This window comes from Schistocerca serialis, chromosome 2, assembly GCF_023864345.2.
Source record: "Schistocerca serialis cubense isolate TAMUIC-IGC-003099 chromosome 2, iqSchSeri2.2, whole genome shotgun sequence".
Classification (NCBI taxonomy): Eukaryota; Metazoa; Arthropoda; class Insecta; order Orthoptera; family Acrididae; genus Schistocerca; species Schistocerca serialis.
The window spans coordinates 631026940-631053770 of record NC_064639.1 but is presented as its reverse complement, the minus strand read 5'-3'; the positions used below and the strand labels follow the sequence as shown (position 1 = coordinate 631053770).

The window sequence follows — 26831 nt, the reverse complement described above, 5'->3', positions numbered from 1 at the left end:
TTTCGCATGCTGCTTAATTTTTCGTTTTATGCAATGTCTGGCAAGTTCTATTATAACTTGTTATGTCAAAATATTATCTTTGATGCTGACCAATGTGTGTACATTGTCCTCCAAGATCTTTTTTTCTGTGTGTGCAGGTACGCTTGTTAACGCAGCATGTTGCATTTTGCACATATTGAGTACTTTTATTACTAGGCTTCGTTTCCCATAATGTCAACTAGTGTTACACCTTTCCACATACTACATGTATACTTGTACGCTTGCTAACGCGGCATGTTGACTTTTTGTTGATATTGAGTACTTTTATTACTATGCTTCGTTTCCAGTAACGTCAACTAGTGGTACACCTTTTAACATACTACATGTACACTTCTCATTTATTACATACATGGGCCTGAAGATGGAATAATGAGATGCAAAAACAAGTCGTGTAAGTAAAATAACAGCTTCTTATAGCAATGAGCCTTTGGTGATAAATGTTTGTTAAATATCTGACGCTGTTGCATATTCATGATGGATCAAAAGATAACAATTAACAAGTTCATTACTGATTACACTGTTTAAGTTACTCTCGAATAGGCTCTTGTGGAGGCTACTCAACGACATTCCTTCTGTGATGGCTTCATCAACCACTCTGCGTAATTTTCCCTGAGACAAGTGATACGTGATCCAGGGGCAGCTTCTACATCTACATCTACATCCATACTCCGCATGCCACCTGACGGTGTGTGGTGGAGGGTACCCTGAGTACCTCTATCGGTTCTCCCTTCTATTCCAGTCAGAGGTAGTGCCTCTGTGCCATGGCACCATTTGTATGAAAAAGAAAGAAAGAGAAATCTATGTCAATTGCACGTAAAACATTGTTTCGGAGTACGGATTTTGTGATCCCAAGAGGCGTGTTTCGCCCTGCTCGCTCTCGCGCAAATTTTCTGAAGTTTGGAGCCAACTGCAGACTGGCACCGTCTACCCCTATAGCACTGTGTGAAAGACTCGGCCATCGGTTTCTACAGGCTTCTAATAGTGGAGATGGAGACATAGCTGGTCTAACTCATAGCATTACGTTCCTTCCGCCAGAGAGCGGTAAAGCGCTGAACGTATAGAAGCACTATCTGCCATCTAGCAGTCATGTTCGAATACACCGGGGCAGAAATTTCTTGTACTCCAGTTTTACAATCCTTCTGCAAGTAAATACTAATGTATTCCTAAACGCAAATTAATGCTTAATTAAATCGAATACAGAAATAATGTACTTAAATATCGTTATAAATAGCTATATATAATTTTAGTATAGTTGTTGTTGTTGTTGTTGTTGTTGTTGTGGTCTTCAGTCCTGACACTGGTTTGATACAGCTCTCCATGCTACTCTATCCTGTGCAAGCTTCTTCATCTCCCAGTACCTGCTGCAACCTACATCCTTCTGAATCTGCTTAGTGTATTCATCTCTTGGTCTCCCTCTACGAGTTTTACCCTCCCCGTTGCCCTCCAATACTAAACTGGTGATCCCTTGATGCCTCAGAACATGTCCTACCAATCGATCTCTTCTTCTAGTCAAGTTGTGCCACAAACTCCTCTTTTCCCCAATCCTATTTAATACCTCCTCATTAGTTATGTGATCTACCCATCTAATCTTCAGCATTCTTCTGTAGCACAACATTTCAAAAGCTTCTATTCTTTTCTTGTATGAACTATTTATCGTCCATGTTTCACTTCCATACATGGCTACACTCTATACAAATACTTTCAGAAACGACTTCCTGACACTTAAATCTATACTCGATGTTATCAAATTTTTCTACTTCAGAAATGCTTTCCTTGCCATTGCCAGTCTATGTTCTATATCCTCTCTACTTCGACCATCATCAGTTATTTTGCTCCCCAAATTGCAAAACTCCTTTACTACTTTAAGTGTCTCATTGCCTAATCTAATACACTCAGCATCACCCAACTTAATTCGATTACATTCCATTATCCTCGTTTTGCTTCTGTTGATGTTCATCTTATATCCTCCTTTCAAGACACTGTCCATTCCGTTCAACTGCTATTCCTAGTCCTTTGCTGTCTCTGACAGAATTACAATGTCATCGGTGAACCTCAAATTATTTATTTCTTCTCCATGGATTTTAATACCTATTCCGAATTTTTCTTTTGTTTCCTTCGTTGCTTGCTCAATATACAGATTGATTAACATTGGGGAGAGGCTACAACGCTGTCTCACTCCCTTCCCAACCACTGCTTCCCTTTCATGCCCGTCAACTCTTATAACTGCCATTTGGTTTCAATACAAATTGCATATAGCCTTTCGCTCCCTGTATTTTACCCCTGCCACCTTCAGAATTTGAAAGAGAGTATTCCAGTCAACATTATCAAAAGCTTTCTCTAAGTCTACAAGTGCTAGAAACCTAGGTTTGCCTTTCCTTAATCTAGCTTCTAAGATAAGTCGTAAGGTCAGTATTGCCCCACGTGTTCCAATATTTCTACGGAATCCAAACTGATTATCCCCGAGGTCGGCTTCTACTAGGTTTTCCATTCGTCTGTAAAGAATTCGCGTTAGTGTTTTGCAGCCGTGAATTATTAAACTGATAGTTCGATAATTTTCACATCTGTCAACACCTGCTTTCTTTGGGATTGGAATGATTATATTCTTCTTGAAGTCTGAGGGTATTTCGCCTGTCTCATACATCATGCTCACCAGATAGAAGAGTATTGTCAGGACTGGCTCTCCCAAGGCTGTCAGTAGTTCTAATGGAATGTTATCTACTCCTGGGGCCTTCTTTCGACTCAGGTCTTTCAGTGTTCTGTCAAACTCTTCACGCAGTATCAAATCTCCCATTTGATCTTCATCTACATCCTCTTCCATTTCCATAATATTGTCCTCAAGTACATCGCCCTTGTATAGGCCTTCTATATACTCCTTCCACCTTTCTGCTTTCCCTTCTTTGCTTAGAACTGGGTTTCCATCTGAGCTCTTGATACTCATACAAGTGGTTCTCTTCTCTCCAAAGGTCTCTTTAATTTTCCTGTAGGCAGTATCTATCTTGCCCATAGTGAGATAAGCCTCTACATCCTTACATTTGTCATCTAGCCATCCCTGCTTAGCCATTTTGCACTTCCTGTCGATCTCATTTTTGAGACGTTTGTGATCGTTTTTGCCTGCTTCATTTACTGCATTTTTATATTTTCTCCTTTCATCAACTAAATTCAATATTTCTTCTGTTACCCAAGGAGTTCTATTAGCCCTCGTCTTTTTACCTACTTGATCCTCTGCTGCCTTCACTACTTCATCCCTCAGAGCTACCCATTCGTCTTCTACTGTATTTCTTTCCCCCATTCCTGTCAATTGTTCCCTTATGGTGTCCGTGAAACTCTGTACAACCTCTGGTTCAGTCAGTTTATCCAGGTCCCATCTCCTTAAATTCCCACCTTTTTGCTACTTCTTCAGTTTTAATCTACAGTTCATAACCAATAGATTGTGGTCAGAGTCCACACCTGCCCCTGGAATTGTCCTACAATTTATAACCTGGTTCCTAAATCTCTGTCTTACCATTATATAATCTATCTGATACCTTTTAGTATCTCCAGGATTCTTCCAAGTATACAACCTTCTTTTATGATTCTTGAACCAAGTGTTAGCTATGATTAAGTTATGCTCTGTGCAAAATTCTACCAGGCGACTTCCTCTTTCATTTCTTATCCCCAATCCATATTCACCTACTACGTTTCCTTCTCTCCCTTTTCCTACTACCGAATTCCAGTCACGCATGACTATTAAATTTTCGTCTCCCTTCACTATCTGAATAATTTCATTTATTGCATCATACATTTCTTCAATTTCTTCGTCATCTGCAGAGCTAATTGGCATATAAACTTGTACTACTGTAGTAGGCGTGGGCTTCGTGTCTATCTTGGCCACAATAATGCGTTCACTATGCTGCTTGTAGTAGCTTACCCGCATTCCTATTTTTTTATTCATTATTAAACCCACTCCTGCATTACCCCTATTTGACTATGTATTTATAACCCTATTCGCCTGACCGAAAGTCTCGTTCCCCCTGCCACCAAACTTCACTAATTCGCACTATATCTAACTTTAACCAATCCATTTCCCTTTTTAAATTCTCTAACCTACCTGTCCGATTAAGGGATCTGACATTCCACGCTCCGATTCGTAGTACGCAGTTTTCTTTCTCCTGATAACGATGTCCTCCTGACTAGTCCCTCCCAGGAGATCCGATTGGGGGACTATTTTACCTCCGGAATATTTTACCCAAGAGGACGTCATCATCACTAACCATGCAGTAAAGATGCATGCCCTCGGGAAAAATTACGGCCGTAGTTTCCCCTTGCTTTCAACCATTCGCAGTACCAGCACAGCAAGGCCGTTTTGGTTAGTGTTACAAGGCCAGATCAGTCAATCATCCAGACTATTGCCCCTGAAACTACTGAAAAGGCTACTGCCCCTCTTCAGGAACCACACGTTTGTCTGGCCTCTCAATAGATACCTACGGTACGGCTAACTGTATCGCTGAGGCACGCAAGCCTCCCCACCAACGGCAAGGTCCATGGTTCATGGGGGGTTAGTATAGTTATGCCCTTAGATTTTGAAACTAAGAGCCATTGTTTTAATATTGGTATATATTTAAAACAGCAGGCTATTGCTGCACAATAAGAAAAAAACTAACGCATTCACCGCCTGTTGAGTATCTCTTTTCCAAACAACCGTGTAGGATTTCTATTTATACTCGTTACGTTTGTGTAATACACTTCTGTACAAACACATTGTAGTTATTGTTACGTCATGTAATTAACCTATATAGCCGCGCGGGATTAGCCGAGCAGCCACGATCCCATACAAAATGTCCGCAGCTCGTGGTCTTGCGGTAGCGTTTTCGCTTCCCACGCACGGGGTCCCGGGTTCGATTCCCAGCAATGCCATACGCTCATTAGATCAGCGTTTTCGGGTGGTGGGTTAGCTATCCTCTGAATAAAAAAAACTGAGTTAATCGATCAACAACGAACTTAAACGGCTGGCTTACGACATCCGCCCCCAGCAGATGCAACGAACGAAAGCGAACAAACTGGCACGATAGATTAGCGTGTTCGGTCAGAGGGGTAGCTGCCCTCTGTAATAAAAAAAGAAACTGAGTTAATGGATCAACAACTAACTGAAACGGGTGTCTTTCGACGTCCGACCAGAGGAGATACAACGAACAAAAACGAACAAAAAAAAAAAAAAAAAAAGGCCGGCATGGTAACTCAGCGTGTTGGGTCAGAGGGTTAGCTGCCTTCTGTAATAAAGAAATTGAGTTAATGGATCGACGACGAACTGAAACAGGTGTCTTGCAACGTCCGCCCCGAGCGGATACAACGAACGAAAACGAAAAAAATGAGATTAAAAAAAAGCGGTCTATGGCGCAGCAGTCATGGACTGTGCGGCTAGTCCCGCTGGAGGTTCGTGTCCTCCCTCGGGCATGGGTGTGTGTTCCTCCCTCGGGCATGGGTGTGTGTGTGTGTGTGTGTGTGTGTGTGTGTGTGTGTTTGTCCTTAGGATAATTTAGATAATGTAGTGGGTAAGCTTAGGGACTGATGACCGTAGCAGTTAAGTCCCATAAGGTGTCACACACATTTGAATATTTTTTAACCATATATAGCTGTGTGTAGAGTGTTAGATGTAAGGGAATATTCAGTTGACTGTGAAATTAGCAAACGTGAACAAATTAATGTGTTATTAAAACACCATTTAGCGACTGGACTTACAGTGAAAAAAAATCAGATAAAAACTCTAGATAGGTCACTCCTGAATCTGAATCTGCAGCGGGAAACAAAAAACCGATGCCATGAGTTCAATACAGAAAGCAAAAGAGCAAATGGATTTGTGGCTGCAAAGAAAGCTACGCTGCTTTTTGTTTTGCTTGAGGGTGTTCATTGGTGTAAGACTGGAGCAACTGATATTGGGCATATGTGGTTTAAAATGAAAGTACATGAAATGTCAAAGCGACACGTGAATAATGGGCTTCGTCTTTCATTTATAGGTAAAACAAACATTTGACAGATATTTGATTCGCAATACAAACAACTGACAGCCACAGCAAACGTGCAGAAAAGAACAGATACCCATTGAGTTTAATTGTAAACTATATTCGGTTCTGAGGTGCTTTGGACCTGACTCTCCAGGGCCTTGTCGGATCTGATGACTCTCAAAATAAGGTGGTTTTTTCGTGAGCTAATTGGTTCAAGTGGGTCTGAGCGCTATGGGACTGAACTTCTCAGGTCATCAGTCCCTTAGAACTTAGAACTATTTAAACCTAACTAGCCTAAGGACATTACACACATACATGCCCGAGGTAGGATTCGAACCTGCGACGGTAGCGGTCGTGAGATAATTTTGTTCAGCGTGGAACTGGATAAAGATCTTCAAGTTCATCTCAGTCAAGCATCAGTGTTCCAAGGCATTCCTAAACCCGTTCAGAACGAAATACTGCAATGCATGTTCGAAGTGTACCATGAGCAAGTTCGTAAAGAAATAAAATGAGCCGATTATTTTGTATTAATCGCGGATGAAACTACACACGTGTCTTGCGAATCTGAACTGCTTATTGATTTGCATTATGTTGTTGGGAGAAAACCTGTTGAAAGGTCTTGGAACTTCGTTAATCCAGAAAGTCAGAATGCTCATACTTAAGTAAGAGTATTATAAAAGAAACTGAACTGTTCATTGGCGATGACCGATCAAAATTAATAGCTCAGACTTACGAGGGTGCAAACGTTATGAGTGGAATGTCGAATGGGGTTCAGAAATTAATTAAAGACAAATACCCAAATGCAAACTTCATCCATTGCTAAGCGCATCAGTTCAACCTTATTACGTCTACGACAGCCTCTGTTAATCGCAAAGCCAACATGTTTCTTAGCACATGTTTCAGGTATTACATCTTTCTTTTCTAACTCGCCCCAGAGATCAAAAGTGTTGCATAGCATTATTCAAAATAGCTCACTCCGTGTGTGTGTGTGTTAAGGTTCGCAAATAGTAAAATATGTTTTTGAAAACAGGGAAAATCTCATTAGCGTTTGGGTGTGATTGAAATCAGTGAGAGCATAAAACTATGTTCTACTATTGAAAAAGCTGGCTCATACAAAGGAAGACTGCAAGATACCGAATTCACTTTGTGGCTATTATTTTTCTATAAGACAATGCCTCATACAGACTTACTTTTTAATCGGCTTCAGAAGATGATAACTGAACCGACCAAAGCAAAGCAAGACATCGGCCGGGGGTGGCCGAGCGGTTCTAGGCGCTACAGTCTGGAACAGCGCGACCGCTACGGTCGCAGGTTCGGATCCTGCCTCGGGCATGGATGTGTGTGATGTCCTTAGGTTAGTTAGGTTTAAGTAGTTGTAAGTTCTAGGGGACTGATGACCTCAGAAGTTAAGTCCCATAGTGCTCAGAGCCATTTGAACCATTTTTGATAGCAAGACATCCAGAACTTTGAAACAGTAATGCAAAACATCAGTGATGTCATTGACTCCATCCTTAACGAGATTAGTTTCGAAAGTGACGAAACGATGACAGCCAAGAAGCCACGGATTCTTGATGGGCAGAAAAAAAGAGATGCTTTGACAATGTGGGATGCCATTCTTTCTAAAATGAAATTATGTTTTCGTTCACTGGATACCTCATTGCGGCCAAGTTATTTGATATAAATCAGTTTGACAAATAGATCAGAAATTTTGCAGACAAACACCTTGAAATTACAGATACATATACATTTCTGGAAAAAAGAAAATTGAAGGGTGAGTTTCAAGTCTTTTATGCCAGGCATGAGTTGAGAGCAGTTTATGGGGCAGTTCCGTTTTTTTCGCTGATCCTGGAGGATGAACTTCGTCTCACATTTGAAGAGACTGTTAAAGTTTTGAAACTTTTAATCACAACGCCTATCTCGACATCGGAACCTGAGTGGTGCCTTTCAATGCTCAAGAGAATTAAAACGTTCCTGAGAAACACCATGAAAGAACATCTAAGAGTCTTAGGGATGCTATCCCGTGAAACGTCACTCGTGTGTAAAATTGAATATTTCAGTTTCAGAGTGACAAATTTATTTGCCAACAAGAAGGAGCGATGAATGAAATTCCAATACCAATCCTACTACTTATTTTGAAGCAGTCTTCACAAAGACGTGGAGTTGCCGCTTTTGGTGAGTAAAATACTTTTAGTTTTAAATGATGGTAATTTGATTACATCATATTCCCAGAATCTAGATTACAAGTTCGAATAAGTTAGACATGCTTTATTAGTTCTCATCCTACCGCTCATGTTGTAGCGAACGCTATTCTGGCAGTTGGCCGCGAGCGTAAAGCAGACGAGCAGTCCTGTCTGTCGAGGAGAAAAAGAGCGAAGTGGGGGTCCGAGCCACGCCTCCATCAGACATCCTGGCAGCCTAAGTCCATGTTCTGTACTCCTGGGAAGGCAGAAACGATGTAATAACGGACATAAGGATAGCTATTCCATCTGGTGTTGTGAGAGTCAGATTCGAACCCTCTGACAGGGCAAGATTGCTCTCTGCATTCATTTCAAAATAAGAAAAGGAAACAACCATCAAGCAAAACTCAAAGTAAAGCGGCCTACATAAATCACTCGGTAACGACTAAAGCGTAATCGTGAGCTGAGGTTGGCAGTGTCGTTAACGTAGTAGTTCAGACCAGATCTTCACCGGTATCTTACGCCACCGGACATCAAAACACCCCCTACTTACGACTGCCACGAAGAAATGACCACACATACCCCGTGAGCTGTGAGCAATTATGTTATTGGTATGAGTGCGCACGCGTGCATTTGTGTGTGCGAGAGAGATTTTCAGAGCTACAAACGATTGCTATCATGTTCTCCAGGAATAATTCAAACTCTTACTGTCCATAAGAAGGGCGTTGTAGTAATAACTGTTTATTTCTGTTTCCATATAACTTTCGTTTGATGTAATATGTGATGAAATATATGAATTATTGACAAAATTCCTTAATACTTTCGATGCTATCAAACTATCCTGTTTTTGGCACCGTCAATGAAATGCCTCAGCGGCCGCACTGGTGTAATCGTTAATACAATGATATCTGTAAGCTGCAACCCAAAAGCCTGATTCCGCACCAGTTAACTATAATAAATTAACAACAAGCTCGTTAGTGACCGTAGTTAAATTAGAAATCCCCTTACAGATATATCGGCTGTTACGTAATTACGCAGGTGGCAGATTTTACCAACAATCATCACACAGCAATTTCATGACACTAGTGTTAAGTAACACTGCCAGCGAGATTTAATACAACAATTTATGAAAAGTAACTACTGGCAGGATTCAGCAAACTGCTCCAAAGAATTAAACAGCAGCTGCCCAGCAGATTTATTGGTAAATTGTATATTATGTTGGCCACGGCTCTGTTGTTCATGAGTAGACTCAATGAACAAACAGAATTACAAGAGCCCCTTTCTATACCATACGAAACAGACATGAACAATAAAATTTTTTTTATAACTTATATACACAGACAACAAATAACATTGGGATTAAGGGACTGGTTATTCGCACAAGGTACAACAACACGCTATAAATAAGGGTTCGAGTACCACATCACTTACGTCCAAAATGGCTCAAATGGCTCTGAGCACTATGGGACTTAACATCTGAGGTCATCAGTCCCCTAGAACTTAGAACTACTTTAACCTAACTAACCTAAGGACATCACACACATCCATGCCCAAGGCAGGATTCGAACCTGCGACCGTAGCGGTCGCGCGGTTCCAAACTGAAGCGCCTAGAACGGCTTGTCCACAACGGCCGGCTCAATTGCGTTCCATATGGATCTGCCATTTGAACAGGTTCCACTCTTCTCAAGTGATACTGTAAGACTAATAAACTATCGGTAGGAAATAAGTTAGCAGCCGAGTTGATATAATAAGTTCACTTACGCTACTGTGTTTCTGACAAGTTGTGGGTAACCGGGGCGTAAACTGCAGAGATGGCCAGGTCCAGTAACAATACAACAGTCCCAAAGCAATCAACACTCGCCGTGTTTTCTGAGAGTCGATGAGGAAACCAACAGCAGGCCCGAAGTAACTCAGACTCCTAGCAAATGGATGCTTTCATCGTACAGGACCCAACAGGCCACAATCTACAGGCAGCATTAACGACCAATTATTAGATTGACAGGTAGCAAAGGCGCCACCACACTGACACATATTTCCTTTAGTTATTCAAGCTGAAAGCAGTAGTAAAGTTTCAAGCGCCACATCGCAACAGGTTTCCCATCTGGCGACACTGACTGACCGAACAGCAACAACTGGCACATCCGGACAGAACTGGCTAAGGTTTGAATCTTAGTTGCTGCCTCCACCTACTGCCGGCGCCGACGACACTACTCTTGCTCACAGCTCACTACCTGCTCGAAATTGACAGACTGCTGACTTCTGCTGGGTCGCTGAAGTTTCCACATTTTTTAAGTCACAACATGGTATCTTACCTAGGAACATACATTCTGTTCAGTTTTGAAAACACTGATATTAAGACTATCTTATCAGCGTTGTATTTAGTCGTCTATCTGTTAAACTATTACATTACAAATCTCTAATAGTCAATTAGAGAAATCAAATAAAGCAGAAATTTTATCAAAATCCAGTTACAAAGAAATTACACTTCTAAACCGTAGCTGTTGAAAATTAACGCTAATTTCTGTTTCCAACATAATAGCACTTGTGTTGACAAGACACATGTTCCATTCTAAAAGACCTGTTTCTGTTTCAGTGTACTATATGGCGCACGACACACACAGTATATCGTAACCGTCCATACGTTATACAAGATGTCTGCCCTAACAATCATTAGGTGCATTTTCTCTGTTGTTTCAGGAGATATTTTCAGTTTCAGTTTTGCATAGTGTAGCTGGAGGGGGTGTTAGCCTCTTTGTGGTATGTTGCATCTGCAATTGAATCGCTAGATTCTGAATAGACTTGCTTACATGCAACAGCTTCGGTAACAGACACTACTGATTTTTGCAGCCACCGTCAAGAGAGACACTGACTACGAAGCCGCTTGTTGAAATTCAGGCACGACGTGGATTTTTGTGCTGCTTGGTAGGATGCCCCTTCTGCTAGATCCGCCGTACTGAGGTCCTTACTGTCGACCTTTACTAACGTTAAGGTATCACTCTCAGAAGAAAACGACTCGTCATGGATCTTTATTCTTGATATTAATTTCTTCAGTAGTGTGGGAAGCCGCTGACCAACTTCCAAATTCCTGACTAATTGGATTTCTCCTCTTACCAAGCGACAAGCTATCAGAAATAGACAGTCCCGCATATGTAGCCTGGATCATTGTTTGCTAAGGCCCCGGTCCTGTCAAGGCTTAGTCTGCGGGGGAACAGACAGTATTCATAACAATGGAAGAAGCAGGTATCACCAAACCCATCAGACAGTAACTCGAACAAACTCTCCCAAACACAACTTCTAAGAGTAATTTCTTAGCCATTCAGAGTGACACGGGTTCGGCAGGGCATACGCTCCCACTGATTCCCTTCATTCTTGTCATAGGCGAGGTAATGAGAGAGTGGGATAAATAACCACAAGAGAAAAACATTTTAGGATTCCAGGACAAGAGAGAGAAACATTAGAGTTGAAATGTTTCGCTTCTGCTGACGATATTTCTAAGGGCAAAACTGATGTGAAGTTAATGATAGAAACGCCTCAAGAAATTGCAGCTAAAATCGTATGAAAGTAACGGAATACATTAACCTTAAACACAACAGAGAAAAATATGTACGAATAAAACCCGGAAATATCAAAAGAGTCATCTTCAAATATTTGTGAGAATAGACCTAATATAATGGGTTAGATTGCGCCACAAGTAAGGAACACCGAAGAAAATGGAACAAGCACACGAACTCATGCAAAATCGTTACATGACAAGATCAGTATCATTCCAGTCAAAAATTAAACATTACGCTACTATAAATAAACTGAAAGAGCTTTACAGATCTGAATGGCGGATCTGAAGCCTCAGGACAATTTTAGGGCCACAAAAGAACAAATTTAACACTGTTCTAATCGTGTAAACGAAAATCTATACTCAAGTAGACAAAGGAAAGCTACCGATTTTGTGACTTTTACTAGTTCATAACCAGGAGTGAATTGTAGAATTTCATCTGTGTGCTTCGATAGTTTAGTTTTTTGAGTTTCTGCGTGTTAACTTAATATCTAACATACACAGTTCTTGCGTTTCCGTTAGCGTCGTAAAGTAAACCTATTTTGTGTTATATTACAGGTTCCTAATTATGAGCGAATTATTTAGTCTCACCTGAGTTCTTCGGTAGTTCGGTTTTGAGTCGTTGCGTATTAATCTAATTCAGTAGACGCAGTTCTTGCGTTTTTGTCAGGGTCTACAGTAAGTTCCGCAGCACGTGTCGATAGTCATTTTGTCTCACTAGTGGAGTTTTCAACGGTCTTTAGTACGGATAGGGGCTGTGATTGTTGTGTGTGAATGCGAGCCGAGTTGGTGACACTTCACTCTCAGCTCCTGGCTCTGCTAGCTATGGTTACGCAGCTTGGAGCTGCAGCGATTGGGCATCACCGTGGTGGGCCGGGCGTGGGAATACAACGCACGTCCAGCACGTCCGAGTCCTCCGATCGGTCCTCACCGGTGGCCAGCCCAGTTACTTCTCACATTGAGGTTGGTCCCCCCAAACGTGATCGAGTGGGAGTTCGCCAAGGGGCGTGGCAGGCGCCGAAAGACTTTCAATGGAGCCGCACGTAAGACCACTCCTGTTAGTCCGACAAACATTCGCCAGGTGCTGTCTGTGGCTGACACTGTCGCTCAGCCAGATGCAGCCGCCAGTCCTCTCAGCCTGCAAGATCCGGGCAATCAAAGAGGGTGGGGTTATTGGTAGTTACATTAGGAAATGGCTGCTAAGAAGGGAAGGAAGTCAATTTTCACTCCGTGTGAATACTGAGTGGAGTCAGTACACTCGTGGAACGGGGCCTTCCGAATGACATGAACAGTACAGACTGCAGCTAACTGCAGGTGGTGACTCACGTCTGTACTAATTATGTTTGTCGCTTTGGATCGGAGTAGATTCTCTCTGGTTTCGAGCGGCCAACTTAAGTGATAAAGGCTGCCAGTTTTGCTTGCGAGATGAAAGCAGAGCTCACCAGCTGCAGTGTGGTCCATACGACCGACTGCGGAGCTCTGCTACAGAGCCAAGTGGAGGGTGTGAATAAGAGGCTTAGTCCATGTAGACTGCAGATTCCTCGACTTGTGCCATATGGTTTTTGGGTTTCGGTTTCTGCTGAATAGATCAGGAGTGCACTACACACAGGCGGTTATATGGTAGCAGGGGCTGTGTGGCGTTGTTGACAGAAAAAAGAATCGAGCCGGTGCCGAAATTGTGTTGTACTGATGTTACAGAGCTTTATCAGCAATCTATAGGAAACTGCGTTTTACTAGAAATTTCTCTTCTCACTACGGATTTAACAAGTACTGCCCCTAAAACGTGTGTGAAATATCAACTCGATTATGTTGGTGAGTATTTGAGGTTAACTATCGTCGACATAGTCTTTTCGTTTGCTCAGCATTACTACAAGATACACAATGAAAAAAAAATTGAACCGTGTAGTATGGTAAACCACCTTTTTTTCAGCCGTACTGGAAATAGCTTTGATGATAAACATGACACAGCAAACGATAACACATCCTTTGACGTACAAGGTAAGTCAATCTGGTGTTTGTTGATGCCGCCACAGTTCATGAAACGGGAAATGAGAAGGGAACATACGATAACCTTCGATGTTGTCGTCGTGTGTTTAAACATATATAAACGTAAATACAACGCAGGGAGCAGTAGCAGTTCTTATCAAGTACAATCAAGGCTCCTCTGTTGCTTGTTGCTGGTGAGTACTCAGAGAACTTATAAATTTTCGATCACCAAAAGCTCCTTTTTTTCCTTAATCCCTTTTACATAATGTGTGAGGTAGTAATTTGCTTGGAAATCTATTTCTACAATCATCAAAGAATTTTCCGTTGCCAGAATTGGTGACGTTCGAAATGGAAAACAGTTTAGAGTATCGAGAAAATTCTATTAAGGTTTTTTTATTTGCTAGTCCGCGCGAGCAGTTCTAGGTTTTAGGCACTCGAAGAAAGGTGTTCCTTTGGTCTATATGAACAGTTTCCATGGTTTGAAAGTATGAGTGGAGCTACTACGAACGTTAAGTTTCTCTGACTAGTACTTGTATACCCATGAGTAGCAAACTAGGTATTGTAGAGAGGAATCGAGGGGAGGATTTGTAGTACCCCGTGCAGACGAAAATTTTGCGAAAGAGACGATAAAGGATGGTGGATTTTAAAGGCTTGCTAAACGAAGACGAGAACGCAAGTTAGAGAGTGAAGCATATCAATCTAGTAATGACTGAGCTGTGAACAGAAATTAACGACCGGCATATCAAACGATGTGAGTAACAATCTCTTATTGTATGCTGTTCAATTGTTTCTCTACAGCAAAGAATAGCTCTAGAGAATATTCTACTGATATCACAAAAATTAACGTTTTTGTAGGAATAGCATCTTGCCTGAAAAAGTGTTATACGGAAGGGCAGTCGAGGAAAACGAAACTCATGATAATATATCACACAGTTTTTTCTTAGATCGCATGCGAGATGTTGTAGGAAGCTCCGACTCTTCCGTACGTGATGCTCTGGGCTCTCCAGAAACCGTTGACCTAATTGCATCACTATTTCCAATTTTGATGGATTGTTTACCTCCTGGAATATTTTTCCGTTAAATGTTTCCCACTATGTCTTGGTTGTAAATGAGGAGAGTGTGTTATCCCCTTCGTGAGATGTTACACCTGCCATCGAATCGCCAGATTCGTAATAGGACCCCCCGACATGGGAGCAGCCGCCTTTCGCAGCCGACCACTTTGCTAACAGACGCTACCGTTTTTTGCAGCCGACATAAAAATGTTGAGAGACGATGACTACGTAGCCACTTGTTGCAAGTCAGACATAACATGGATCAGCGTACTAAGGTCATTCCCCTCCACTTTTGCTAACGCTGACGTATCACAATCAGGAGAAAGCGACTCGCTTTCGTTCTGTACGCTTGATTTTAATATCTACATTCACCTGAGAATCCGTTTATTATCTTCAACTCCGAAGTAGATGACTATCTGGATTCCCCTCTCCTCGTACCAAACGACGAGCTGTGAGAAATAGACAGTCCCGCATTTGTAGCCTGGATCAATGATTGCTAAGGCCCCAGCCATGTCAAGGCTTAATCTTCGGGGGAACAGACAGTATTCCAAACAACGGCGCTTCAGTTTGGAACCGCATGACCGCTACGGTCGCAGGTTCGAATCCTGCCTCGGGCATGGATGTGTGTGATGTCCTTAGGTTAGTTAGGTGAAAGTAGTTCTAATTACTAGCGGACTGATGACCTCAGGTGTTAAGTCCCATAGTGCTCAGAGCCATTTGAACCTAACAATGGAATAAGCAGGTATCGCCAAACCCTCCAGGCAGTAGGTCGAACAGACACTCCGAGAAACAACTTCAAATGTTAAATTTCTGATAGTAGTTTCTAAGCCCTTCAGGGTTAACACAGGTATTCAGCATGGCAATGGGCTCTCACCGATTCTCTTCAGTCGGTCTTAGGCAGGGTCATGATAGGGTCGGATAAATAACTACTAGAGGAAAACATTGAACGAATCCATATCGGACAAGGAAGGAAGATTTGCACTGAAATAACTCACTCTCGCTGACGAAGTTTCCAAAGACAAAATAGATGCAAATGTAATGACAGAAATTCTAGAAGAAATTGCAGCTAAAACCGGATTCCTAATATCGTATGAGAAATCGGATTACATTAATTTAAACACACCAGAGAAGAGCATATACAAACAAAGTACGGAAACATCAAATAAGTTAAGTTGTTGTGAGAATGGATGCAATATAATGGGTTAGATAACACCACAAGTAAAGATGACCGAAGAAAACGAAATCAGCATACAAACACTACCAAAAGTTGTTTCAATAAAAGATCAGTGTCATTCCTGACAGAAATTAAACACTATGCTACAATAACGAAAGCGAAAAACTTTACGAACTTGAATGCCGGATCCTAATACCCAAAAACGTTTTAGGACCACAAAATGACCATGATAACAAGTGGATGAAGAGCATGTATGAACATAGAAACAATAACAAACACAAAGAATAAGAGGTGATTAAAGCTTCACTGTCGCATTTACACAATGAATGACAACAGGCTGACGAAGAAAACTTTTAGTTTCATTTCCTAATTAAAGGACACCACGAAATGTTTGGAAGAAACAAGAAAGGATTCTAGAAAACTCAACGTCACAGAAGAAACCACATACAACGTGGAAAGTTTCGGGCTACTGATCAAGATTGAAAAATTTCCTGTCCAGCAACGAAAGTCACAACCCAGGAGGGTGAGGTTGTAACCTGCGCGCGTGGCACACTATACTCATTGAAGCCTGTACTATGGTAAGTGAGTGGGATTCACCTTCCGAGACAGGATTTTTGTATAGATACTGACCGCGTGTACCTGAATGGTGGCAAATCAGACTTACACCCACTCTGTAATAACAATGATACGTCAAGCAAGCCCGAAATGCAACCACACATCAAGGCGGACAAAATAACAACACAGAAGATGCTACCAATTTGTTAATAATACGGTCGCCAGCCTAATTAGGCATTAACTGAGTTCCTTCCCTGTACAAGTTGGTGTATATTCATGCAAAATAACACGTATTAACACTGGATAATATAGTAAATTTTAGAACCTGAATATCTATTGAACTGATAGTTTCACGTTCTGTACTGATATGGTTAAACCATAGATACATAACACTACACTATAATGAATACTACAAAACTTCGTACTGTCTATTGATCTAATTAAAATCGGGCATAGGTTACCCTAGAAATAGTAATTTCGATCCACAAACAAAATGTCAATTTTAATGAAGATAAAACACTTATAAATTTTTACTTTTATATTGACTTCAACTTTTGCTGGTCAAATCAATTTAGAACACTTCAGAATTCAAATGAATAAAAAAAGGGGGGGGACCCTGAAACTGTTATGATCACTGTATTAAAAAAATTAATTACTGACACCATTATGCACTCAAGATTTCCAGTATATGAGTTACTACTCTTTTTATCGCATTTACTGCTCATTTTAATACCTTTATTTCAGTCTCAAAATAATTAAACTTCATTACTATATCAATATTAAAGTTATCTTCCAACTTTGTCAGACCTTCGTTATTCATTTACTGGTTCATTAACAGAAGAGTTCTCCACACACCATTCTAACATAGTTAGGTCTGCCAGTAATTATTATTAACACAAAATGTTATTTTCCATTTCGGGACACTCGGATTGCACAACATATGGAAAGGACCCTATCTAGGTTATTTGTGAGGATAATTAAATGATAGGAAAGTTCTGGTAAAATTTAAGTTGTTATTGAACAGTATGTAACAAAAGTAACACTGGTCCATACGAATACAGTACTAAAAGTTTCAACCTGTTTGTATCGATGCGGCGGTTGGTAGGCGGCGAGATGGCGATGCCCAGAGCACACATACAACCACAGCTATAGCTTCTGACGTATCAGCACTTTATTTCTTCATAGCGTCGCAATAGTTTTCCATTTAGTGCCTATGGAATTTTGCCATGCTGTATGGGCGTTGGAACGGCATCCCCGAGGCTCACTGAAACTAAGTCTTCCAGGAGAGCCTCCTCGATCCAAAATGTGTTGCTCAGATCAATGCCAAACTCCAACAACTGCTGCTGAGCCCGTTGTGCCGTGCAGCGCCCGTGCGCATATTCCCGCGCTCGCCTGCCATCCACCTTTTACCGCTCCCTTACAGACAGGGTATTCACCAGAGGTTTTGCATTCTACATATCCCAACACATTGCCTACGTATGGACCAGACGAACAGTTACAATTTTAAACATCTTACAACAGTCTCAACTTTTGTTACATTTCAATTCTTTTACAATATTGCTTGACATTTGACATAAACATTAATATTCACATTGAAATCTGTTTACAGTTTACTTAACACCATGACATGAAACAAAAAGAAATGAAAGCAGAACACCAATTACTCAAGTTTATCTAAAAATCAGATGGAAAAAAAATATTATTTATATGTACAATAGTACAACATCGTTGTTGTTACACATGCCCCTGTTTCCAGTAAATTTCACTAATTGCAGATTTGATGGGAACACTGAACTTTATATTTATACAGGGGTTCTGAATCTTTGCGTGAATGTGCCATCATAAAAGTTTATACCACAAAACTTCATATAGGCCTATACTTTATAATATATCGAGAACATTTACCTATCATTTACTTAAGTGCCTTTGGCACAGTCCATCCTCCTATCACAACATTATTTAAGTAGCAAATTACTCATTATTATTAAATTTCTCAGATAAATAAAATCAAAATTTGGAACACAAACACTTATCTACAATAGCAGATACAAATACCTATATACACTATAAAACAAATTGTTGCTGCTAGCATTAAATGGCAGTCCATTTCCTTATTTACTAATAAACACACAATAATATTTAGAAAAATCACTACACATATTTGCTGGCTATTATTCAGATTTGGGCAGTCCATTTCACACCATTTTATCACATCACCTGTGCCACACTTACAATTCTCCTTTGACTATTTATTTGCCCTCTTTGGTGTTTGGCAGTCCTTTTTATTATGACTCATATACTGCCCATTTTGATTTTTTTGCAGTCCCATCATTTATTTGGTTTGCAGCATTTACCCTTTATTTTCAGCCCTGTTCTCCATACATCTTTACATTATATAATACATTTGGTAATCTGAAACTTACATAAGTACATTAGCACACTGACATTAGTATACATACATTTACAAAGATTTGTTACATTTAGAATAAAATAGTTTCAGCATAAGATACAGCACTTTTACTGCAGATTGCTCTCTGAGTGTACTTAGGTCACTCACTCCTAGGAACATACAGTTTCAGGTCCACAACGTTTCTTACACCTAAAGGTCTCTTGGATTTTGGGTGGATCAGGTAGTAAGCATTATCATGTGGAATTTTCTGTATTATATACGGTGCATTATAAATGTATTTAAATTAGGAAATTTCATGGTTCAGTTCACTAGATTTTTCGTGGTTTTTTAAAAGAACATAATCCCCAATTTCAAATTTTGAAACTTTCAGGTTTTTATCATGTCTTTTAGATCTAGATTCAGCTTTTTGCTTTGTCCTTTTTCTGACTAATTCTTTCTTTTGACTCAACCCCAAGCTTGTACAAGGTGGAAACTCTAGTTTTTCCTCAATTAAACTTTTACTTCTGCTGCCTAACAAAATTTCTTACGGTGGGAACCCAGTAGATTCATGATGTAAGGTGTTCATGACATTCTCAAAGTCTGATATAAACCTGCCCCAGGCTCTATGGTTATGACTGCAGTACGTTCTACACAATCTCCCGATTTCTCGCATGTACCTTTCAACCAGGTTGACAGCTGGGTGGTAGGCTGAGATATATTTAACCTCTACACCATTTTGCTCCATTCCTTCTTTCCAAATTTTGGATATGAACTGGGGTCCATTGTCAGATAGTACTGCCTTGGGTTTCCCGATGGTTCTGAAGTATTCGACCATCCTATTAAATACAGCTTTTGCAGTTGCCTTTTTCAAGGGGTATAATTTCACAAATTTTGAGAATACTTCCAAAATTACTAAAAATATGCACAATTTCCCGAAGTCTTCGGGAGGGGACCATACAAATCTACTGATACTAATTCTAGGGTACCCTCAGGTAATGTATTTTGTATTGGACCTCTACTAGTTCTGTTAAGTACTTTAGCCCTTTGACAGACATCACACGACTTAATTCGTTCGGTAACCTTCTTACTGACATTACCAGCGATCACTATTACATTATTCAGTTTATCCAAACATTTCTTCAGTCCACTATGCCCCAATGCTAAATGAAAATAGTCTATGACATCAGTATCAAACTGTTGTGGCCACCATAGCCTCCATTCGCTAGTGACTAAATCTTTCCTCTTATATAAAATACCTTTCAAGATTTTGTAATATTTCTTAATTTGAGGATACTGCAAACTATCAAAATTTACCTTCACAGATTTCCATGTTGGATCCTCATTCTGATAGTACCTCATGTTTTTACATATTTGCTCAATTTTCCTTTTTCCTGAAACCTCTTTCATATACCTTATCAGAAAAGTACCCTCTTCACCATTTTCATCGGGCTCTTCACTCATACCATTAAGCAATCGAGATAAAGCATCTGCCACGTAATTCTCGTTACCCTTAACATAGCAAATCTCGTAATCAAACTGTTGCAGGTACAAAGCCCAACGAGTTAACCTGCCATTAAGTAAACGACAATTCTTAAGAAAAGTTAAAGCTTTGTGGTCAGTATGTATGATGAGCTTATGGCCCCACAGATAATTCCTGAATTTCTTTAATCCCCATATAATGACTAAAGCCTCCTTTTCCGATATAGTGTAGTTTCTCTCGTATTTTGTTAGAGTTCTACTTGCAAACGCGATAGTCCTGTGTTCGATTTCTTTGCCATCAGAGATTTCTTGGAAAACTTCTACACCAATTCCATAAGCACTACTGTCAGTACTCATGTGGAAAGGTTCTGACAGTATGGGGTGATACAAAATATTGTCATTCAAAAGTTCACTTTTTAAATTTTCAAAATCTCTCATGCACCCTTCAGTCTGCACAAAAGCACTATTTTTCTTAAGTAGATTATTCAAATGAGGACTATTAAAAACTTGCCCCTTGACGAATTTTCTATAGAACCCACATAAACCTAAAAAGGCTTTCAACTGTTTTCTATTTCTAGGAGCTTGACACTTTGCTATTGCACTTAACTTTTCCGGGTCCTTGCCAATCCCGGTCGTAGTAATAATATGCCCCAAAAACTTTATTTCCGACTTCACGAATTCACATTTCTTTCACATTAGTGTCATGCCCCCTGCTTGTAGAGCAACCAAAACTTTCTGCAATAATTCACAATGCTCTCACCATTCTTCAGTAGCAATCAGTAAGTCATCTACATAAATTGTTAGCCAGGAACTCAATTCTCTCCCTAATACAAAGTCCAGTGCCCTAATAAATACCGCCACAGAAGTGCTGAGCCCAAATGGCACTACTCTATACTGATAGCATTTCCCGGCCAATAGAAAAGCGGTATATTTACGGGATTCTTTGCTCAATGGGATTTGCCAGTATCCGGCGGTCATGTCCAAACTGGTTAAATACTTCACATTATTAAACGTTTGGAGCATTTCGTCCAGATTTTCAGGTCTGTCTATTTCCTTTTTTACAATTTTGTTCAAAGTCCTGGCGTCAATGACTACTCTTACTCCCCCGTCCCTTTTATTCACGATGATAAGGGGAGTATTATATTCGCTGCTACTCCATTCGATTACACCCCTTTCTATCATTTTATCTATTTCCACTTGAACAGCCTGCCTCTTTGATATGGGTACCGAAAACTGTCTTACAAAGAAAGGTTTATGCTCTACTGTCTCAATCTGGTATTCAAAGTTCTTAACTAGGCCAGGTTTGTCCGAAAATACGGTGCTATTACTTTCTAAAAGATGAAGCAATTCTATTTTCTGATCAGTACGTATCTCCTTCAAATTTTCCACAATTTCTTTAAAATCATGCCCCTGCCTATCACTCTCATCTATTAATCTCTTGACATGGTACCTTTCATACATTTTTGTCAAACCATCATTCCCTTGGTCGATCTCCAACAATAAACAACCAATTTCTGAATCGACCACCTTCCCATTTTCCTCAAATTGTATTTCCAAATTCATAGATGCATTATTAATTTTTATCACTTCCTGGCTACAATCAATAATAACTTTTTCTTTATCTAGCCAATCTATACCCAGAATCATTTCAGTGCTCAAGTCTGGCACAACCAAAAAATCGTGTTCAAACTTTTGTCCTTTTATACTAAATCCAATCAAAATCTGGTTCTTTACTGGCTTGCTAGTCTTGCCAGTAGCATCAACAATTTTTACACCAGTCACTGACATAATCACTAGTCCAGGCTTATCACAGATGTGTTCGAAAAACGATTGGGAGATCGCACTTATCTGAGATCCTGTGTCAAGAAGTACTTGCAATTTCACATTATAAATTTCAACTGGTATTACAGTTCGTTTAACCGTCAAATGCCTTTCATTGTTGTGTTCTTCCCTAAGCAAATCCGGGTCGACGATAACATCGTCCCAAGATATGCTTTTAACCTGCACATCACCTATATCTGGCGGTTTCTTTGGTTCCGGGAGTTCAAAGTCATCAAATACTTGAACACTTAGTAACATTGACACTGAGTCGTCCGGTGGCTCCTTTTTTCTGTGTTCAGTCTCAACATCGGGATTTTGTTTTGAAACTTCGTCATCAGTAGGTACAATATCGCAATTAGCTGTATTCCCATTCTTTTCACTAGTACCGAAATACTCGTCATCTGAACTATCGTCAGAATCCGACCATTCTGGATCGCTTTCAGGTTCCAACATAAAAGCTTTTCTGAGACAGGCACTAAGTTCTTCCTCTGCATTTTCGTCAGGCTTTGATTTTAATTCAGTATCCTCTTTTGACAAAACGACCTCATTATCAGCTTTACTCACAACCACTGTTACTTCGTATTTAGCGTAATCCTCGTGGACTTCCGTTACTCATAGGTAATTACCTACCTCTTCCCCACGGTGCCTTTCGGTAACAGCTTGTACTGTTGGCGGATCGTTAACAGAAGTTACTTCCTCATCAATGCTTAGGATTTCATCCTCCAATTCATTCCTATCTTTAACCTTCGTCCTGTCAGTAGCACGCGTACTTTGCGCGACGCTATTTACTCTCTCCTCCTTAAATTTGGGCCACGTCACCTTATCGACGTCCCTACTATTTCTTTTTTCACTAATTAACCTCCTTGCCTCATATTCCTTCTTAAAATCCTCCCACTCACACTGCTTGAGGCCCTTGTACAGATCGTCGATCTGCACACGCCAGTCAATTACTTCTGCTAATTCATTCTCGCCATTTACTTCATTGCTAACACTGCTAACTGCACCTCTCTGTGTATCCACTGTTCCACCTACTATTTCCTTCGCCACGGAATTACCACTCGTATTGTATTCACCAGCTCTTATGGCAATGTTCGTACCTAATGCTGCCGCATTGCTAGCGACTTCTCTCTGCACAGCTGTTCTGCTAAGCCGGGCCGTTGCCCTCTGATGCTCCACTAGCCTGTTAACATGTATCGCTCTGCGGGGCAAAGATGAGTCATCTGCGCTCGCACCTGACGCTTGTTTCACAACAACACGTTGCGTCCTTTCACGCCTGTCTCTAACCTGTCTCATGACTTTACTGTCAGCCCAGTAACATTTCTTAAATCGGGGCCGGTATGTTCTGTCCGCTTCCGTTTAGCCCGCAACGTTCACGGAAATCAGTTTCCCGCGTCGTTATTATTTTGCGCGGTGTACCCTCTACCACGACCTAGATAACTCCCTCTTCCTCTTCCTCTGCCTCTACCTCTTTGTATCACGTTGACGCGAAACCCATCGCCGTCATTACTCTCGTCTTTATTACGGTTATTCCTGTTACTAAATTTCTGATAATTGGCACGACTTTCGCGCCAGTGGTCTTCGTCTTCGACCCTTTCGAGAAACGCTTGGAAGCTACGATGATTGCTTCCCACATATCCCTTTGAATCTTCTGGAAGCTTTTTATATAGCTCCCATATGATTTCAGCATCTAATCTTCTCCCTCTTAAATGTGTCAACTTTCGGTACCAATTTTCGCAGAAATCTTTCAAAGAATTCCTGCCCCTGTTATCATGAAGCTTGGCCATGATAAACTCACGCCACAAATGATCCTGTTTTTGTTCGGAGCAATATTCTTCCGTAAACTTTTGTTTAAATTCTTCGAACGTCATTAGTTCAGTATTCAAGTTAATTCCCCAGCGCTTAGCGTCACCTGCTAAGGCGCTAATTACTATGTTTATTTTCTCCTGACCAGACAAGTGTTCAGGAAACATCCTCTCGCAATTTTTGATGAAATCTAACGGATGCCATCCGTTATGTTTCTTGGCGGGATCGAAGCGCTCCTCACCTTCCAACAGCTTCGTAAATGGCGTGCCATTACAGACAACACCAGGCCTATCTTTGATTTTAGTCTCGAGATCGAAAATTTTGCCTTGAATTTTCGATGTATTTTGTTCACACTTTTGTACACATCCGGTAACATTTTCGCCTAAACTTCTTTCAGTACCTGAAACCGCCTTTTTCAACTGTGAGATTCCATGTTGGCATTCGTTTACGATCTCAACTTAGACCGAAAACATTTTCGTCTACTTTTGTTTCAACTAGAGGCTCTACTTTCTCTTGGATGTTGAGAATTTCAACATCAAACCTACTGTTAATGTTGTCAATTTCCCCCTGCATAGTATCCATATTTTTATTAATTGTGTCAATTTCAAATTTCATAGTATTTACTATAGAGCTTAAATTACCCACTTTTTGTTCTACCTGTTCAATTTGTTTACTAATTTTAATTCCTTGTTCTTCGACCTGTGCTTTAAACTGATCATTCTGTGTTTTGATCTCGTCAACGTGTGTTTTAAGCTGATCATTCTGTCCTGCAATTTGTTTGCTTAATAGTTCAAATAAGTCGTTCATGCTTAAAATTTTCACACTGTTTTGTTCTGCGGAATCGGTGTGTTCCGATCTTACATCAAAATATTCTTTCGGTTCTTTCTTTAACTGTGGTGAATCAAACATGTCAGTGGATTCGTTCACGTACCCACTATCATCTACTAAGTCATCCTCTGCTTCCTGTTTTATTCCTTGCTGTGTTCGCGGCGATCTCGACATTTCAATCTGTTCGTTAACATGTTCGTGGTATTGTATGTACGCCAATTGCCTACCGCTAACGCCATCTGTTATCTGGCCGCATACACTCCTGACATTGCCAGCCGCATCTTTCGGTATGCTCGGCACATCTACTGTGTCTACGTTCCTGTCCACACCGAACGCAAGTTACGCCTCACTACCGTACCTGACGTTCACTGCTATTTACTTTACTGAATATTATTACAATTCGTGCCACTGAACATCCACTGTTCGGTATTCACATTAATTTGTGACCGAATACAACTGGATGTCCTGCACTTGTAACGTGCGCGCGTGGCACACTATACTCATTAAAGCCTGTACTATGGTAAGTGAGTGGGGTTCACCTTACGAGACAGGATTTTTGTATGGATATTGACTGCGTGTACCTGAATGGTGGCAAATCAGACTTACACCCACTCTGTAATAACAATGATACGTCAAGCAAGTCCGAAATGCAACTAACGTCAGGATGGACAAAAATACAACGCAGCAGATGCTACCAATTTGTTAATAATACGGTCGCCAGCCTAATTAGGCATTAACTGAGTTTCTTCCCTGTACAAGTTGGTGTATATTCATGCAAAATAACACTGCATAATATAGTAAACTTTAGAACCAGAAAATCTATTGAACTGATAGTTTCACGTTCTGTACTGATATAAATAAACCATAGATATATAACACTACACTATAATGAATACTACAAAACTTCGTACTGTCTGTTGATCTGATAAAAATCGGGCATAGGTTATCCTAGAAATAGTAATTTCGAGCCACAAACAAAATGTCAATTTTAATAAAGATAAAACACTCATAAATTTTTACTTTTATATTGACTTTAACTTTTGCTGGTCAAATCAGTTTAGAACACTTCAGAATTCAAATGAATAAAAAAGGGGGGGGGGACCCTGAAACTGTTATGATCACTGTATTAAAAAAATTAATTACTGACACCATTATGCGCTCAAGATTTCCAGTATATGAGTTACTACTCTTTTTATCGCATTTACTGCTCATTTAAGTACCTTTATATTTGTCTCAAAATAATTAAACTTCATTACTATATCAATATTATAGTTATCTTCCAACTTTGTCAGGCCTTCGTTATTCATTTACTGGTACATTAAAAGAACAGTTCTTTAAACACCATTCTAACATACTTAGGTCTGCCAGTAACTATTATTAACACAAAATCTAATTTTTCATTTCGGGACACTCGGATTGCACAACATTTGGGAAGGACCCTATCTAGGTTATTTGTGAGGATAATTAAATGATAGGAAAGTTCTGGTAAAATTTAAGTTGTTATTGAACAGTATGTAACAAAAGTAACACTGGTCCATACGAATACAGTACTAAAAGTTTCAACCTGTTTGTATCGATGCGGCGGTTGGTAGGCGGCGAGATGGCGATGCACAGAGCACACATACAACCACAGCTATGGCTCCTGACGTATCAGCACTTTATTTCTTCATAGCGTCGCAATAGTTTTCCATTTAGTGCCTATGGAGTTTTGCCTTGCTGTATGGGCGTTGGAACGGCATACCCGAGGCTCAATGAAACTAAGTCTTCCAGGAGAGCTTCCTCGATCCAAAATGTGTTGCTCAGACCAATGCCAAACTCCAACAACTACTGCTGAGCCCGTTGTGCCGTGCAGCGCCCGTGCGCATATTCCCGCGCTCGCCTGCCATCCACCTTTTACCGCTCCCTTACAGACAGGGTATTCACCCGAGGTTTTGCATTCTACATATCCCAACACATTGCCTACGTATGGACCAGACGCACAGTTACAATTTTAAACATCT

At 40.4% G+C, this 26831-nt stretch overlaps 1 protein-coding gene across 1 annotated transcript in view; it reads left to right on the top strand.

The window, feature by feature from the left end:
• The first annotated feature begins 284 nt into the window (after positions 1-284).
• The window catches only part of LOC126457699 (uncharacterized), a 42843-nt gene continuing 16296 nt past the window's right edge, over positions 285-26831 (top strand). Inside the window, exon 1 of the mRNA XM_050094231.1 lies at positions 285-430. Coding sequence (XP_049950188.1) covers positions 409-430 — 22 coding nt within the window. The 5' untranslated portion in view covers positions 285-408. The remainder of the gene's footprint in view (positions 431-26831) is intronic.